This window comes from Triturus cristatus, chromosome 7 (assembly GCF_964204655.1).
Source record: "Triturus cristatus chromosome 7, aTriCri1.1, whole genome shotgun sequence".
NCBI classification, from domain to species: domain Eukaryota; kingdom Metazoa; phylum Chordata; class Amphibia; order Caudata; family Salamandridae; genus Triturus; species Triturus cristatus.
Genome location: NC_140590.1, coordinates 853,369,831 through 853,388,640, shown reverse-complemented (window position 1 = coordinate 853,388,640; position 18,810 = coordinate 853,369,831). Strand labels below are relative to the sequence as shown.

Genomic DNA, 18,810 nt, shown 5'->3' with positions numbered 1-18,810 from the left:
CTACAATAATTGTTGATAATCTTGTAACAGTGGTCATGTTCAGAAGTGGCATCCAAAATATGGAACTACCTTTTGGCTGGTTTGTTTTATGTGGTTGTTAAATTATCTGAAAAAAATCTGCAGTACATTCTCATTCTGTTCTCTACAGGCTTTAACGCAGTATAATAATAATCTCACCTTAAAGGCCAACTGGCTTCAACATAGGCTTTTCACAGTAAATAACTCAACCAACACCATTTCTTATCACTTTTAATAGTAAACAGATCAGACCTGGGGCATCTGACATAACATTTTCCAATTAACCAATCCAGTCTATAGCATTTATCACAGGATTCTCACTATAGCCAATTTAGGCCAACTTTAGTAAGTGTAAGGTTTTTCACAAAGCAATTGTCAGGTATACAGCCATAAAATGAAAAATGTATACAGAATCATAGATGGCATAACAACAGATAATCTCTCCTAGGATAGATGTAAAAGGATATCACAGTAAAAATCTTCTTGCCTAGGGCCTGCCAAAGGGGGCAACCAACACCAAAACCCTTGCCTATACCAGTAACCTGTGAGATTACATGTAAAAAAAATACTATTTAAAGGCTTTAAAAAAGGGTTATACCGATGCACTTCTTAAGGTCTATTGACTTTAACATATGCTTTTCACAATAAATAATTCAGGCCTACTATCGTTGTCCTTTTCATAATAAACAGATCATACCTTTGACATATGACATAACTTTGCAATGGACCAATCTGACTTGTTACCTTTATCAATTGTTTTTTCAGCAGACTCAACTAAGGTCTACATTATTGTACATAATGCTTCACCCAAAATAAAACCCACCAGCATATATTCATAAAATTACAAATATGTTAAAAATTGCCCTTGGCAAAACAATAGATAGCCCCTCCTCATAGGGTCTAACAAGGCACACAGCAAATAGTCTACCCCCAAGGTTCAATAAAGGGGTAACTGGCACCAAAATGCTTGCCCGCTAAAGTAATCTGAGATCCATATAACTAAATACTTTTCTACATGATATAACACTGTGTAATAACATTTAACTCTTAAATGCCTATTGGCTTTAACATATACTTTTCACAGTAAGCAAGCCCACTTGCCTTTGCCATAACTTTTCTTAATAACCAGATGAGGCCTATAGCCCTGATCATTGGTGTACTGTCATAACCGACTCAGCTCTGATGTATGGAGCATACGTATTCCCACAAGGGAAAAAGTGCAATACAAGCACTCTTTTTCAATGGAAGCAAAACACCTTGTGCCCAATCAAATTTAGTACTCAAGGTAATCAACCTGTGGGCGTCGTCGATTTCTTCTCTGTCGGAGTGGCTTCTTAAGACTCTTTTTCTGTTGATGTGATAAGGTCATGGATAGATGCGCTGTCAAGCTAGACCTATACAGGTTTTGAAAGAAATAGTTACAATCTGTAACAATATACTTGGTAGAAATGTAATCTTCCTACAGAATCCTTCCTCCCTTTAGGAATATCCCCTGGTTCGGAATACCTTTGCCCCAGCAGCTCTATAGCTTTGCGAGGTGTCATTGTGAGTGCTGATTTCAGTTCTGCACCCTGCGAGTCCTGCGGAGAGAAGCTGAGAGAGCCTCAACAACAGTGACAACAACAGCACATAGCACATTTGTATACCTTCCGATCATATTATATACAGCAATTAATCATCAGGGTAGCAGAGCCGGCAGTGATGTGAATCATGGTGAAATTCCTGACACCACATGCAGATCTTATGCAGATCTGAAAGGATATCTTCTTGTGGCACTTACAACAGGGTCTGTTTGAATCCTGCGACTTTCAAAGGAGACATTAGACTAGTTGCTATTGAAGAGGAGGACGCTATATCATTGTGGGAAGTTATCTGGATGTGCCTGCTTAGCTGGTAGGATATGGTGAACTTGCGTGAGTGGTGAGCTATTAACTGTGTGTCCTTTGTTTAACAGGGAGTCAGTGGAAGGACATTAAAATGGTGCAAAATGATTAGTGTTTAACAGATCGAAGATGATGGAGGCTGCATGCTTCGGGCCCTTTGAGGTTTCCTAGGATCTTTAGCAGGGAGCTCTGCGTGCATTGAATGGCAGTAGTTCAAGAGACATTACCATATCAGAGACATGACAATCTTGTGTGGCATGGTCAGCATTCTTGGGTGGCGCGGTCAGCAAAGGATCCAAAACCTTTATTGAAGGTGATGAAAGGGGAATTTGGTGGTACATTGATCTGAGATGCAAAGGACAGCTTGACTTCAAAGAGAAACTACAGATAAGAGAGGTGGTTTAGCTTGTGCGCTTGACCTTTTCCAAAAATAGAATCTTATGCTTGAAGTATGGAATCAGGGCCGTTTTTTGTGTATCGATTGCTGGGCAAGCAGTTGGCGATTTGCTGAAGAATGCTATACTGACCTCAACCTTCAGGTGAATCAAGGTGTCAGTAGTGTACAAGTGGGACAGGAAATTGTAGGAGATATTAAAGGAGAATGTGGGCCAGCAGAGCCATGTAGATGTTGAGGAGGCTCAGCAATCAGTCCAGTGAGTGACATACTCCACCATTGATTTTAGTAATCTACAAGCAGAAGGGCAAAAACTTTACTTAGTTGGTATGGCTGTAGAGCTAGTTTGTATAGCAGTATCGAAAGGACAAGAACCAATCGCGGCCTTACTCCTAAGTCATGCAGATCTTGTTAACCGCTTATGGTCAATGCATTGAATGTAGTGTAGAGGTTCAAAAAACGAAAGTTGCATTAGTGCAAAAGTCCTCAGCACTGCTTTTTTTCTGAACAGTCCTGCATTTTTTTATTTTTATTTTTTTTAACAATGTTTTATTTCTGGGTAGAAACAATGAAAACCATAATTTTACATAAAATATACAGGTTGCACTTTGTTGTGAGACAAACATATCATTAAGTAAATCTGCCAATCCATACCAACCAGTACTAATTTCATGAACCCATTAATGCCAAATCAGACCCTCACCACCCCCCAAAATCCACCCCTTCACCACATCCACTGAACACTGACATGATCTCTCTGGAAATGCGACTAAAGACTAAGGAAAATGAAAATAGCCTATTGTCATACTATAACTTAGGATCTCTGTAGACTGTGTTCACAAGAACCTTGACAGTGAATGTCTAGCACACTTCTGTTAACAGTTAAATGCCCAAATTATATATTATTAAATGACAAACTACCCATCCAAGCTTATCTAGGTAACATTCTGACAATTTATTTTATGCAACCTGGGATGTTTTGTAAACAGGGCCTTCAGGGCAAGTCTTATACTTTTTTCTGTGGCGTGACTAGTCAGGTCCTAATAGGATCTTCAAAGTGATCATGAGCGGACTTCCGCCGCCCCCACTCTCCCCCCTTCAACACTGCTAACAAATTAATATTACGCTCAGTTTTTTTAGATGGTTTCTATAAGGAAATTGTCTTTGTCTTCCACAAGGTGCATAGAGACAGTGTGGTGTTGAGCAGTTCTCTGCATAGTAGCAGGGTATGCTATTATATCATCTGGGGGGAGATGATACTCTGAGGGATCTATGTTGTAGTCCCCCCTTGGATTGTCATCTGCTCCAACTGGCTGGTCATAAGAGACCCCCTAACCATATGGGCTGCCTGGCTCAGAAAAGGAATGAGTAGATTCTGCCAGAGATTATGATGGGGGCAAAGTAAGTAGTGGTGAGATTGCCCTTGTTGGTGGAAGTGGTGCAGACTTTAGCACAGTAGGTGTATGAGCAAGTTGATCAGGTGTTGGGTGCTCCTTGTACCTTTTATGCCCAGAAGGTAGATGTGCATAATACTCCAAACATTAGCTTCCCTTTTTAGGTCGACCCTGGGCAGCGCATGCGCTACTCTGCGAGGCATGCTGTATCAGAGTATGCACTTTTAGCCCCGCCCACTCCCCGTCCATAATTTTCATTGGCTTGTGTCTTTGTCCTTTGTAAATGCTGGCTTCTGATTCGGTAATCGGCTTATTAGTCCCTCCTTAGTAAAGCCTTGTCTTCATTTGTAACCTCCCATGAGGACTAGTCCTTTTACTTTTGTTGTTACACCGTCTGTGTTATTTAATCTGTAAGCACTATTTCTTTAGTGAGTTTTGTCTTACTAAAGGCACGATGTGCTGTGCAGCAAGATTCAGTACGCCATGCGCGCTTTCATTTTCCAAGCAGCCGGGACAATGGCGGAAGCTTCTTTGGAATGCCATAGGTCTCGCATTCAGGAGAGTTTGAGCTATTGGCTTTGTAAATTACAATATATTAAACTCTCGCAAATGCGACACCTATTGCTTTACAAATATTTATTTTTTTACGTTGATTCCAAGTGCCCCATGCCAAGCTTGCACTTAATAGAGGCCACGTCCCTTTCTTTAGGCGCAGCTCATCTGCAAATGCTTGTTTTTAATGGGAAGAAATGTGGAGACGGGTGGTTTATGAGGAGTCTTTGTCAGGATTTTACCTGTGTTCGGATGAATGGAAATACTTTTTTGTTGAGCATCAAGCTCTTCTGCTAGTCTTAAAACAATCGGTGTCTCCAAAAGTCCCTGTGATTTCATCATTGAGCGAACTTGTTTCACGTTCTAAGGCACTGATTTCAACCACAAAGGCAGGGGTTAATGGCCCTTTGGGTGTGTTGATGCAGAGAATGTATAGGTATACTTCTTCAGCTCCGGAGTTTTTCCTCAGCTCCCACCGGAGCCAGAGGGCAATGATGGGCCTATAAGCCTTCTTCTAGATTTTTTTATTGAGCAGTGCTCCTACTCTACATAATGCCTTTTCGGTGCATTTTGTCCCTAAGCCCCAAATCTGTACTCATGGACCTCAGCAACTTCTGCATAGGTGGTGCTGACGACCTCACTTTAGAAAATTCCAGCTCTTTATCAGCTGTCTCGAATGAGAGCGTTTCGGGCTTGGCATTCTCTCGATGTCTTGGGGTGCTGAGGGTCTGGCAGTTCCTCCTATAAGTCAAGAGGGACTGGTTCTCAGACAGTGGCCAATGTGTCAGACTTCAATTGACGCCTGATCCTCTAATGTGCCCAGCGTCTTTCTGCTTCATATTTTAGTGTCTTTTCACACCTGAAGGCTCTGCAAAAGGGGCACTACAGCTCCTGGCGGTCTGGATAAAGGCAGAGGTTACAGATCTTGTGATGGTCAAACAAGGGATGCTTGGAATTGCAATGTGAGCAAAAAGGAAAGGGAGTTCGCTCTATCTGCCCACATTATCTGAGGCCAAGTGCATGATGATTTTTCAAAGGTAATCCGATCTTTTTTAGTTGAATTCACCGAAAGTATGGTATCCAATGTAGTAACATTCCTCCTAAATCGATGAAGTGAAGCAGGCCCGAAGCTTACTCACACCTATGTGAGGGTATTGGAGCCCCTGCTTTCCACACCTGAACCTCATGGCAGAAACAAAAACAATCTAATGGTGGATCTGGGGCCCATGTGCATTGTGGAACAAGGGAAGCCTTACTCTACACCTCGTGAGTTGAAACCTTTTTCGAATAAAAACAACTTGTAATGTCTGGACCCAACAGTGGATGGCAGGAGTATGTCAAGCATACATGCTATGAACATATAATGCCTCGGATAGAAATTATAACAGAAATAACAAATGTCATTGGTAAATACTCGATCAAATAACTGCCTGACCATGGTGAACACTGAACAAAAAGTGATCAGACAAACTTATGTCTTTGACCATGCCTAGCATGGGTGACATCCAGACCGGGTGACCCAGGATATTCCACCCCTTTGGATTTGTGTTTTCTTGTCCTGATATGCACCCATTACCTTATCTGTTATTCCATTACCTAAATCGCATTATAAGTGGCCTTCAACAGTTATCTCGATTTATCCCCTGATGGCTTTCTTGCGATTCATTGATTTGTGTTGATGACCTGATTACCAATTCCTCAGGACTTCTTTCAGTCTTTCTCTTTCGGAAGAGTATGATATGTCTATGCTGCATGCCTGCCGGTTTTGAGGACTTATCCATGTCATTAGATTCCCAGATAAGTAGAAGATCTTCTAGCTGGGCCGGATCATCAAACTCTATGGGGTGGCTGTCCCTGGTGATCAACGCTGTCGATGGATCAATCAAACCATACTGAATGTCCAGTTTCTTCAATTGGGGCCATAGTGATAAAAATCTCTCCCTTTTCCTCATGGTTTCCTGTGAGAAGTCCTGATTGATGATGATTCTCGGCTCCCCGTACATGAGGGGGCCTTTCTGTCTGACCACCAATATCATGTCACAAGCTTTCATTTGTTGTAAGAAGTGATTTTCTGGCTTTCTGTTTGCTTTAGGCTTTCCAGGTTCAGTTCGTCCCTCCTATTGCCTAAACCATGTTTACTGTATTCCTCCATAAACTCGCTTTCTGTAAACATGCCCTTAAATCTAGTTCTTATCTTGTAACATTTGTTGTGCATTCCAAGACAGAGGTCAAATGTCAAGCTGTGTCTTTCAGGGAGCTTGGTATTTCTTTGTATTTTTCCGAATTCAAAGTGAGAGGATTTATGTGACAATCATGCTGGCTCTGGAGAAGTGCCCTTGAAGGCTTTACAATGTTATTTCTTTTTCAAGCACATATCAAAATTTAAATGCCTGTAAATGAACTGTTCTAATGATCAAATCAATACACTAGGTGATGACATTTCCACACATTTTCGTTTGTGCACTGTATACGTTTTATCAGTAAAACTGTAAGTGAGTGCAAATGTAGCGGTCATTTCAATTGAAGATGTGATGTCTGTAATGGCAGTATGCTACTATACTATCCTTGCTCCACATTACCCCACTCCACTTTACTCTGCACCACTCCACGACACTGCACTTTACTCTTCACCACTCCACTCTGCGTCACTGCACTCTTTTCTGCACCACTCCACTCTACGCCTCTCTACTCTACATCACTCCACTCTACTCTATTGCAATGCACTCTACCCCACACAACCCTTCTATGTACCACGTCACTCTTTGCCACTGCACTCTACACCACTCCACTCTATGCCACCCTAATCTGCAACACTGCGCCCTATGTCAATACACTCTAATCTGTACCACTCCACTGTACGCCGGTGCACTCTATGACACTTTACTCTGCAACACTGCACTCCACTCTGACACAATCTACTCTATGCCACTGCACTCAGCACCACTCCACTCAGCACCACTACCCTCTAAGCCAATTCACTCTACATCACTTTACTGCTTGCCACTGCACTCTACACCCATGTACTCAGTCACTGCACTCAATTCTACTCTGCGTCACTGCACTCTATTCTACACCACTGTACTCTACCCCACTGCTCTTAATGTCATTCCACTCTGTGCCACTGCACTCTATGCCACTCTTCTCTGCGCCACTGCACTCTATGAAAGTATACTCTGCAACACTGCTCTCTATTACTCTACTTTGGCCACTCTACACCACTGCCGTCTACACCATGACACTCTAAGCCACTCTAATCTACTCTGCACCGCTGCAATCTACAACACTCTACTCTATACCGCTGCACTCTACGCCACTACAATCTACTCTATGCCACTACAATCTACACCGTTCTGTTCCACTCTGTGCCACTCCACTCTATGCCACTCAACTGCACTCTACGTTACTGCACTCTGCGCCAATGCACTCTACACCACTTTACTCAAAACCAATACACTCTGCGCCACTGCACTTAATGGCAATCTACTCTGCACCACTGCACTGTACACTGCTATACTCTACACTATTGAACTCTATGTTACTTTACTCTGCACCACTGTATGCCACTACACTCTACACCAATGCACTCTACACCGCTGCACTCTATGCCAATCTAATCTACTGTGCACCACTGCACTCTGATACTGCACTCTATGCCACTTCAATCTACACCTTTCTACTCTGCACCACTCTACTCTATGCCAGTGCACTCTACCCCACTCTGCTATGCACCACGGCACTCTTCGCCACTGCAGTCTACACCATTACAGTCTAGGCCACTACACTCTGCACCACTCCACTCCATGTCACTTCACTCTGTAAAAACGCACTCTACGCCATTGCTCTGTACCACTCCAATCTACCATGCACTACTCCGTGCAACCGCACCCTATTGTGAAATAATCTATGCTACGCCACTGCACTTTGTGCTACTCCCACTCTGTGCCACTCTACTCCACTTTGCACCACTCTACTCTATGCCACTAGGCTCTATATCACAACGCTATGCCACTGTACTCTACCCTGCACCCCTATACTCTACCCTGTACCACTCCACTCTGAAACAATCTACTCTACGCAACTTCACTCTATGCCACTGCACTCTACACCACCCTACCCCACTCTGCGGCACTGCACTCCATGTTGCACCACTCTACCCCACTGCACTCTATGCTACGCCACTCTACTCTAAACCACTGCAGTCTATGCCAATTCACTCTACACCACTTTCCTAAAAATGTAAGCACCCTACGCCACTGTACCTACACCAACTACATTGCACCACTGCTCTATACGCTGCTATACCCTACAACATTCTACTGTATGCCATTGCATGCTACATCACTCTACACCATTGCGCTCTACGTCTCTGCACTGTATGCCACTTTATTCTACTCTGCACCATTGTACTCTTCATCACTGCTCTTTGTACCAATCTACACCACTGCACTACTCTGCATCACTCCACTCTACTCTATAAGCTGCACTCTACTATGCACCACTCCACTCTACATCACTCTAATCTGCAGTACTGCTCTCTCTGGAACAGAACCATACGCCACTCTACATCGCTCCACTCTGTCACTGTACTCTACACCAAGCTACTCGAATATACTCTGTATAACAGCACTCTACAACACTCTATGTCACTGTACTCTATGCCTCTTCACTCTACTCTGAAACAATCTACTCTGTGCCAATGCATTCCTCACCACTCTATTCCACTCTACGCCACTCCAATCTGCTACTCCACACTACGCCACTCTATTCTACACAGCTGCACTCTATCCACTGCACTCTACACCAATGCTCTCAACGCTACTTTACTAAAAACCAATAAACTCTACGCCACTGTACTCTATGCCAATCTACTCTGCGCCACTGCACTGTATTCCACTATACTCTACTTTACGACATTGCACTCTAAACCATTGCACTCTTACTTTACTCTGCACTAGTCTACATCACCGCACTCTACACCAATGCACCCTACTCTACACCACAGTACACTATGACACTCCACTCAGCAGCACTGCCTGCCACTGAACTCTATGCCACTCTACTGCCACTTTACTCTATGCAAAAAGAACAACTGATGGACGAAATGCTGAATAATGTCAAATACTCAACCCTAATCAGAGATCTGGATCTATAGCCATCATTTTTTTTCTCACCACGCCTTGCCAGTTTGGACCCCGCCATATATACATCAGTCCGAACCTTGCTTCCATGGGAGCAGTCAAGCCGGACTGCCAGGCCAGATCCCCTGTGGACTGGAAACAAGCATCCTAGGACCGGTTTCGGGGTATCACTCATCATCAGCTAGGATAGCTTGAATCCAGTGGCATGGCGAGCACGGGACCCACATCTCGACATCCTCGTCCCACTTGGGGACACCTCACGCTTTGCAAGACCTCTAAAACCATCCAATAGGACCGACGAATGCAGGAGACGAGGCTCATGCCCCAACCTCACAGAGTCTCGGTCTATATCCAATAGCTCCTGTTTGATGCAGCCTAAATCACTGTGGATATCTTTGAGTATTACCGCATGTTTGGCGATACATATGCTGCTAATAAAAGCTTTGATGGGTTCCCAATGTGTGGCCTGCGTGGTGACCTGACCCAGTGTTAAGTGTAAAGTATTTGGCAATGGAGTTGCGTAACTCAGACTAGAACACCATATCATGCAGGGCGTTGTCAGGAAATCACCATTGTCCCACCAGTTCCCCCGCATATGGAATTCGATGAAGTACTTAAACATTAATCATTTCACTATTCAATTCGTGAAGCATAGCACGAACAACGAGTGGACACATTAATTCTGTTACTATTCTTCTACCTATCATGCTGTAGAATCAATATAACATATTTGAATAGATGCCAATAAATATAAATTGACTGGCTAAATGGTTAAACCACAATGGCAATCACAAATCTGGCATTGCTAAAATCTCATGGACCGAAAGGAAAGTGCCTTTGCACATGCACGTGCACGTGCACTCACACAATGATACTCCAGAAAGATTAAACATATCAGACCCACTGCAAAGAGCAAATTAAAAAAGTTCTCAACTCTACATTCAGCTACAAATTATTAATAATCCAACAACACCAGATTAAGTTGTCGCCAAACAATAAGATTGCCAAGAACTGTGATAAAAAGGGCACTCTGAATTTATAAAGCTCTGACTCAACTCAAACAGGAGAAAGTCACTAAACGCTTGATCAGATGACACAACCAATTGTTCTCAAAGGTCTGTTTTATTTCTTTCAGTATAACACTTTGAAACACATTTAACAATCTCGTAGATGGTGGTGCCCATAAAAACATTTTTTTTGTGATTTGTCCAAAAATGGGGTAACGTCTGTGAAGATCTCTAAAGCTAATTTTCTAGACTTAGCATGCACATGTTACATTTTATGTCAAACGTTGTTTAACCCTCTGTCCAGCTCTAAGTAATCCTGACATAGAAACACAGTTAACATGTAAAGCATATTCAAACAGAGTGGTCTAGGTGCACTATATAATTGGAGAGATAAATGATTATGCAGAAAGACTCTTTCAGCTCTGGAGGCTCATCTTCTGTGGGGCAGGCAGGGGCTGCATCTCGTGGGTTCTGCCCACTATGTAGATCACCTGGACCTGTTGAATGTTGGAAATATATTCCACATTCAGATTAACTGAAAGTCCAGCTGTAAAGTGCACATGACCTGGAATAACATTACCTTTAGAGTAACACAGCAGTCAGGGAGCTTCTGTTCAAGGTACACCTCGATAATCACATCTCCAGCTTGAGTCAACTGCCAAAAGAGAGTAAGATGCCTGTGGTGAGCTGGTTAAATAATGAAAAGTGATATACTCAGAGCGGTTCTAAACAAATTCAGACATTAAACCTCTACAGAAAAAATGAGAGAAGGGCACATTCAATTAAGGAGCAGAGACTTTTGGACTAAAGCAAATTGGTAACATACATTGAAATAAACGTCCACACTAGGTGGATGTGGGTGTGCAGGTGCACAGTAATGTAGTGAAGTTGGTTTGTAGACACGTGAACAAAACCAGATACTTACCTGTAACAACATTTTTGTACTTAAAGTTATAACTTAACATTTCATCTAGTTATTCAATCTAAAATAATCACTAATTTTCACTATGTTTTAAATTGCGGGTGGCAACCACTGGCATGTCTGTAATGAAATTTTCATGTGGTGGTGGTGGCGGTAGCGGTGGTGGTGGATGTGTTAATTTATGACCTGTACAGTCTCATTGGAAATGAGCCTGTGTTCTGTTTCAAAATATCACTATTTAAGATGCAAAGCTATTGTTCAGGTAAGTAAATGGTTTCCATGGCAGGGTGGATCTGTTACAGATTTGCACGCTGAAAAGATTATAGAGCAATATTGTACACTCAGGAGGTTTGTCTGATGTTGAAACTGCCGTAAATAATATCTTAAGAAAAGTTTGGTCCACATGTTTGTTCCTCTTTTGAAGTAATCTTGCTTGTCAGGGAATCTGAGGTGATAACAGTAATTATTAACAACAAAATAGCACAAATGCTTGTTGCAAAATGCTGTTACATTTCTAATATGTACGACATCATCGTCACTAATCTGACAATCTGTTGTCCCATCAGGACAAGCATTATTTATAAGTCAAAATGTAAGGATAAAATTAAGAGAAGTTGTTGGAAGGGATACAGGAAAAAAGGGGAACATAAGGTAGTAGAGGTTGAATGGGAGGTAAATCTACATCCCATCAAAAAATACTATATCAGGAATTACCATAACGCCTCAATAAACCAGTCAAAGATCATTTAACTTACCTTCTCTAACATTTCTGGGGGATATTCTATCTACCTGCAGATTCCTCACCTCGTGAATCTCACTCTGGTGCCAGATTGGATACAGAAAAGTTGAACAGCTTTGTTGTGCAGCTAAGTGGAGTCATGGCTCCTATTCGAGAGCAGTGCCTCCCTGGATGTGATACCAAAGTGCCGCCAGATGTTATGACAACTGTTTCTATCCTTTTCCCCACAAACTTAGAGGTGGAGATGAGAATGGCAAAACTAAGCAGTATGCAGTGCAGAAACTAACTTGAACATATTAAACATGCCATGCTACTCTTCAGGATTTGGAACAACTTGATCAGAGAGGAATCCGCTGTTAGATTGAGTATCCACCTTAAACATTGTTACATAGGTAAGTAACTTATTCTTCTGATGGATTCTTCTTCCAGCAGATTCTACACCTCATGAATCAATACCAAAGAAGTATTCCCCAGGAGGAGAGTCTGAGAAGAAAATATCAACAAGAGCCTAATCATCCCGAACTTGGTTAAAAACCCTCCCTGCAATCCCAGGTAGAAAACAAAATGTCAAATGAGGAACAGAACCAAACCTTTTCAAAACTCCAGTGCATGCCCCGACTAAGAACGCTATCGAATAGCAGAAAGAAAATGTCCGTGCCATCACAAGTTAGTCTGACGAACCTAAAGCCACCTATAAGGTAAACACCTATCACCGTACCCTGCAACATTACTGTATTATTTCACACATTTTTATATTTCGGTCTTTTTTATGTGCTAAAATTATGCAGTCTAACTACATGTCAGGTGATCAATGGTTAATCAAAACATTGTTGACATTAACAACTTCCATCGCAACTGGATAAATGCAAAAACAGAAGGGTCAATCCCCATTCCAACTTCTTTCAAGAGGGTACAGAAAAAGAATAGAGTGGAAGAGATAAGGAGATGGCATTCAGAGCAGCTGCAGTACTATGGCAGTAGATACAAAGGTGGAAAACCCACCAGATCAGTAGCTCTAATACAGACAGAAAAGAATACAGTTAAAAAACGTAACTGTGCATGGCACAAAACACACATCTTTTAAAAGGAATACCAAATCAGTCCCCACTGAGGGTTCATAACAGTGGAGACAAAACGGTACAAAACAATCAGGCAAAAGTAGCCCCAACAAGCTTGTTGGCCAAAACCCAAATAAAATATACCAACATGTAAGGGTGCCCAGGGAGGAGAGTGACTCTACCTCTGTACCTCAGAAGACGGGACTTGGTACCACCTTGCACAGATCAACATAGGGTATCGCCAAGACAACAGCCAACACACAAATAACATAGCACAACAGTCCACGCTGTCTCAACCTAGATCCGGAGACAAGATAACGAGGTATTAAAAATGCACAAATAAATCCTCCAATAAGTTGTAGTCAAAGCCAAGGAAGTTGGAGCACAAGAACAAATAGGAAGCGGCAGATCTGTAACCCACCCTTCCACCGCTGTGAGAAATTCATTTTCATTAGGAAAATAAATGCTTAACATAAGTTTGGTTCAGTTAGCATAACCAGGCTGCACAACACCAAATTATGAAAAGTGCATGTTTAGATGTTGTGCACAAACATTGTTTTCATTTAGCTTTTTTATTACTAAAATTGAGCTGCAGGTACGATTTGTGTCTGTATGTAAAGTAAAAATAAATTCTCCTAGCGTTCTCGGCTGAAGCATTGTGCTTTTAAAAGATTCCAGGGGCATGAGCTAAACCTTAATTTCTATGTTAGTAATGCAGAACAGTCCATTGCTTTAAGATACATTTCTCATCTTTCTGTCCTATGAAAATCATTTTCTAGTAGATATTTTGGAAATTAACAGCCTAATTTGTTTAACACACAAGTAATATTTTAGTGCTGTCGTTCTACATAAGAACATGCCATGAAATTATGTGCGGTTTGTGTCTGAAAAACAAAGATGAGCTACTTAGGATGGAGTTAACATCATTCTACTGTTTCAATAGGGAGGGCCAGATGTTGTGTGGTCCTTTTGTATTTAGGGTTGTTATTATTCATTTGGCTATCTTTATATGTGCTATGAATATTTAGTTTCTTAAAGTAATAGTCTTGGCTGATTATCTGAGCCCAGGAATCTCCCTTTCTCGTGCACTGACCCTTCACCATGTTATTTGAGTTGGAGAGTCAACAGTTTTTGGAGGAGGATGTGTGGGCAAATTAATTAAATGCCTGCAGATTAATTAAAGGCTAATTAGTATTTTGGACAGGAATGTGAAAGTCTAAGGTTAATTAGTGGCTAATTTTAATACAGGTGGACTGTCATATGGTGAAGTGGTCCTGTTGTGCAGAGAGGTGATCTGGCTTTCCATTCCGAAAGGTGGACTGCAGCGTATGACTTCAAGGAGATGGGGTGTGTCTAGCACAGTGTTATTTGCGACAGGGTTTGTTGTTGGTGATTGCCCCCGTGTTATGTTATGGTGTTGTGTTTTGCATGTGGAATATTATTGGGCATTAGTGATGGTGCATGTTAAAATATTGTTGTGATTATTTTGTCTTGACACTATAAAATGTATGTGAAGATTCCGGATTTTCTGGGGAACTCACAAATTTGGTATAGTGCCTGTGGAAGTTAGAAAGTATGGCATCAGGTTTACGTTTTTGAGTTCATGATTCCCTAAATAGTCTAGTTGTGAGTGTACTAACTCTGGAGAGGAACAGTTGAAGTGTATTGAGCAAAAATAAAGGTTAACAGTATCTATTCCAGGTCTATGGGTGGGTTGTTGCTTGTCGAAGTCTATCTTGGTGTGTTATTATGTAGGGCACTGAAGAGCTACTGCTCTAGTGGTGATTTTGATTTTCGTCCCTTTTCCTGGTACATATACAGGATTTGTTGTCTTGTGAATTATTGTATTTAAAATACACTGTATTGTGCTTAAACTTGAGTTTGTTAATGTGGTGTATTGCGAAAACTGTTTGAATTAAAACGGGATGAAAGTTTGCTTGAGTCTAAATCTAACTTGATAGCAGTTGCACAATCCCCACCACAAGTTGGAAGTCCAGCATATAGGGTGCTTGTGAGTGATGGGATACACTCTTGATTACGGCTTATGGAGTAGAAAAAGGCTACTGAGAATGATATAAAGCTCCAACTTCCAGACAATGCTGCTTTTGGTTTTAAAGGAAATTGCATACATTAAACAATGTTTGTTTAATACGGTTCCCTAACCAAGACCTGCACAGTCTGAAGCACTGAATGAATGGGATACTAGAGACTAATCTGAAAGCATATCGGAGGTTGTTGAAGGTCCAGATTGGTAAAGCTGTTCACGATTGGATGGATGCTAAGTTGCATTTGAAGGACAAGACAAAACATGCTGAAGTGTTGGGAATTGTTGGTGCATTTCCTGTGAAAGCTGAGGACCAGGCAAAGGGTAAATCAAATGAGCTTATGTGGAAAAAGGAGAAAAAGGGTGACTCTGATTTAGAGGATGAGGTGTTGGATGAAGTTTATGTGTCATTGAAACTGCCACCTTATATTGAGGTTGGAGAATCAGAGCTAAGTCATGAGGATGATGACTCAGAATATGGAGTGTTATCAGAGAGCATAACAAAAGATTCGTTGGATGGTGTTTAAATGAGTAGAGCCAATTTATGACTTACTGATTTTAGAACTAACTGTAATATGACTTTAAATTTGACGTTTGATGAGATGAAGTTTTTGAAAGTGGAAGCAGGAAGCATGATATGAGAAGTTGAAGATTGTGGTTAGTGAATTGGGTGTGATTTGACAAAGGAGGATTTGTAAGTCTTATATATTGGTGATGACAGAAGCTGACATGAGAAACAAGACAATTACACAATTGAAAGATTGTTGAGTTAATCAAAGACTGGCAGAATTTGCAAGACGCAAGAGAGTATGGACTTCTAAGCCACTGAAGAATGAAGTGAAGAGAGTTTTGATTCTGAGTTTGATGTTGTTGAAGGAGAATTCCCATTGAGCGAAGTGCCAGGAACTAGTGGTACGACTTATGTTCACATACCGTAGAGCAGACATGATTTATGGACTTACAAAAGATTTTCCACAGCTTAGAGAGCAGCCTGAGAAATGGTATGCAGAGATGAACAGGATTGTGAATGTGTCAAAGGTATTACGGGATGATTTGAACTGACTGTAACACGATGGTAAAGTGGACAGATGAATAACAGTTTAGGAGTTTGCCGAATTATTAGCCTTCGTCGATGGTTATGGATAAATATGCTGAGGTTATTGAACATTTGAAGTGAAAAGTTGTAGCTAAACCAGTTAATTGGTCACAAATTATGAATTTGGCGCAAAATGCAGAGAAGTCAGCTCAAGTATACTATGAGAGATTGATGTAGATTTACACACAATACAGTGAAATGGAAGACCCAGCTAAAAGGGGAGCATTAGATGCTGTGTTGGGTGTGCAACCAGAGTTGAGTATGATGGATAGCAAACAAAGAAACTATGTGAAATTCTGGTTTACGAGTGTCCATGAAGTGCATATGGGAAGGCCAAAGATACTTACAGCTATTCTATAAGAAGCTTTGGTTACTAACACTGATGATTTGATATTGGATTACTGCAAATGAGTAGCTGATACAGTATGCTCAATCTTTTACCACATGCAACTTTCTACACATTCTGAGCTTGCAAATTTATGTCATGATCTGCAACCAGGTGATTGGAGTGCATGCTTCTGATAAAGAGGTGGTTAAACAAGCCATTGCATCACAAAAGAAAAATCAAGTTCTATATGTGGATCCATAAAGAGGGAGAGGGGTGAAGAAAAACAACCCTGAGCAAACCAAGAAGAAAATATAGGAAATGGAAGCTTGAATGAAGTTCATTTGCCTAAGGTTCAGCTGCTTGTAGCTTATCTTTCTGAAAGAGAGAGACAGAAAAATAGAGCAGTACAAGAAGATCTTGAACAAAGTGGTGCAAAATCAGCAGAAGCAGTCAAACGAGGTGTTGACAAAGAGATTGATGTGGATGCTAGAGAATCATCAGTGGGAGGTACAACAAGTGATGCAACAAGAAAATCAACATAAAAGAGCATTCTGTACAGGAAGTACACAGGTCCTGAATGGGTGCATCTGACAAAGACTCAACTGAATGAAAGAGACATTGACTTGATTTGGAGATTCCAAAGAACCACTGTGAAAAAAGTAAATGGACTGAAAAAGATCAAAACTGAGTAATTTCCCTGATGAACAAGTGACCTGTTGTTCTGAAATTTTGAAAGACGGTTTTCTTTTTAGAATAGTTTTTTTAATAGGCTTGGTATTTGAAAACTGACTACTAATTACTTGGATTAATAATGACTTTTTTTACTTTGCTTTTGAAGATTGGATTTTGAAAGGACTATTTATAAGAATAGAGAAAATGCCTCCAGAAAAAAAGAGGATCTGCATGGTTTTTCAAATAGTTTTAATAATTCTTACTTTGGCTGCACTTACTAGTGTGTTACTGTATATAAACCCTCCCGGTGGATATTTCCTAAACACTACTATTCAGTCAGTATTTTTGAAGAATACTAAGCATCATCATTTAAAACATACAAATATTTTTTTCTGTGAAAATTCTTAGATAGATATGTTGAAGAATAATGAGAGCTTCTTAAATTATTTAGTTTTGAGGATCAATTTGTGTGAAGGATTTTAAATATAATTGCAGGAACAAGGAGAACAGGACTATGAGATAATTGATGAAGGAAGATGTTGCTCTTGATGAGAGAAAGAGAAAGATTTACAAAAATTTGAGAGTATTCCAGAAGGAAAATCCTTCAGGATCAAGAATGATGACTGAGATGTAATAGTTTAGTGTTGGGAGGGAGGTGTACAGGGAGGATTGTGAGAAAGAAAACATTACTTACCCTGTAAGCATCTGTTCGTATTGTGTAGTGGTGTAGATTCACATGCTCTGCAAATTCATGCTAACTAGTGTTGGGCTCGAATGTCTGTAAGTTGTTTTTCCTCGAAAAATGTCTTTAGAGTCCCAGGATAAACTGTGACTCCTCCCTTAGTTGGCAACGGGCATGGACACCAGGTTAGATTGTTTTTCGAAAAACCGGGTCAGTGCAGTGTGGCATGGTGAGTAGTGTGCTGTACATGTGTGTTGGAAAAGGAAGTTAGTCACTGAAGGACGAGATCTGTTCAGAGCTACAGGTTTCCGGGGAGAAGGGTATGTGCATTTGAATCTACAGCACTACAAGCTTAGAACCGATGCTTACAGTGTAAGTAACATTTTCCTTTTATGACATTTATTGCTGTGGATACAAATGCTCTGCATAGATTGTAAAGCAGTACCCCTCTATAAGCTGTGGCTAGTGTGTGGGAGATGAAGATGTCTGAAATAGAGTCCTGAAGACCGTTTGTCTAACCATTGATTGTTGTCCGACTAAGATATCCACACAATAATGTTTAGTAAAGGTGTGTGGAGTTGGCAAGGAAGCTGTCTTGCATATGTCAGCTAATGGAATATTTCCCGGAAAACCCATGGTTGCTAGCTATTTGCATGTAGAGGGCACCGTGTGGGTAACAGGGGGGGCTCTATTAGCTTTATGATAGAAAATTTGGATGCACTCGACTAGCAGTCTGGTGATGCCTGCTTTGGAGATGGGTTGACGATTGTGGGGTTTAGAAAAGGTGGGGTTTAGCAAAGGCTATGAACAACAAGTCAGCTTTGTGAAAGGGCTCGTGTAGGAAGCTGACTCGGTATATACTGTACCAAAGTAAGGTATAGTG

At 41.1% G+C, this 18,810-nt stretch overlaps 1 protein-coding gene across 5 annotated transcripts in view; it reads right to left on the bottom strand.

Moving 5' to 3' along the window:
• The window catches only part of ARAP3 (ArfGAP with RhoGAP domain, ankyrin repeat and PH domain 3), a 530,251-nt gene that overhangs the window by 53,654 nt on the left and 457,787 nt on the right, over window positions 1-18,810 (bottom strand). For all 5 annotated transcript variants that reach the window (XM_085617771.1, XM_085617775.1, XM_085617774.1 and 2 more), the window contains exon 25: window positions 10,967-11,041. In XM_085617771.1, the coding sequence (XP_085473897.1) occupies window positions 10,967-11,041 (75 nt within the window). The remainder of the gene's footprint in view (window positions 1-10,966; window positions 11,042-18,810) is intronic.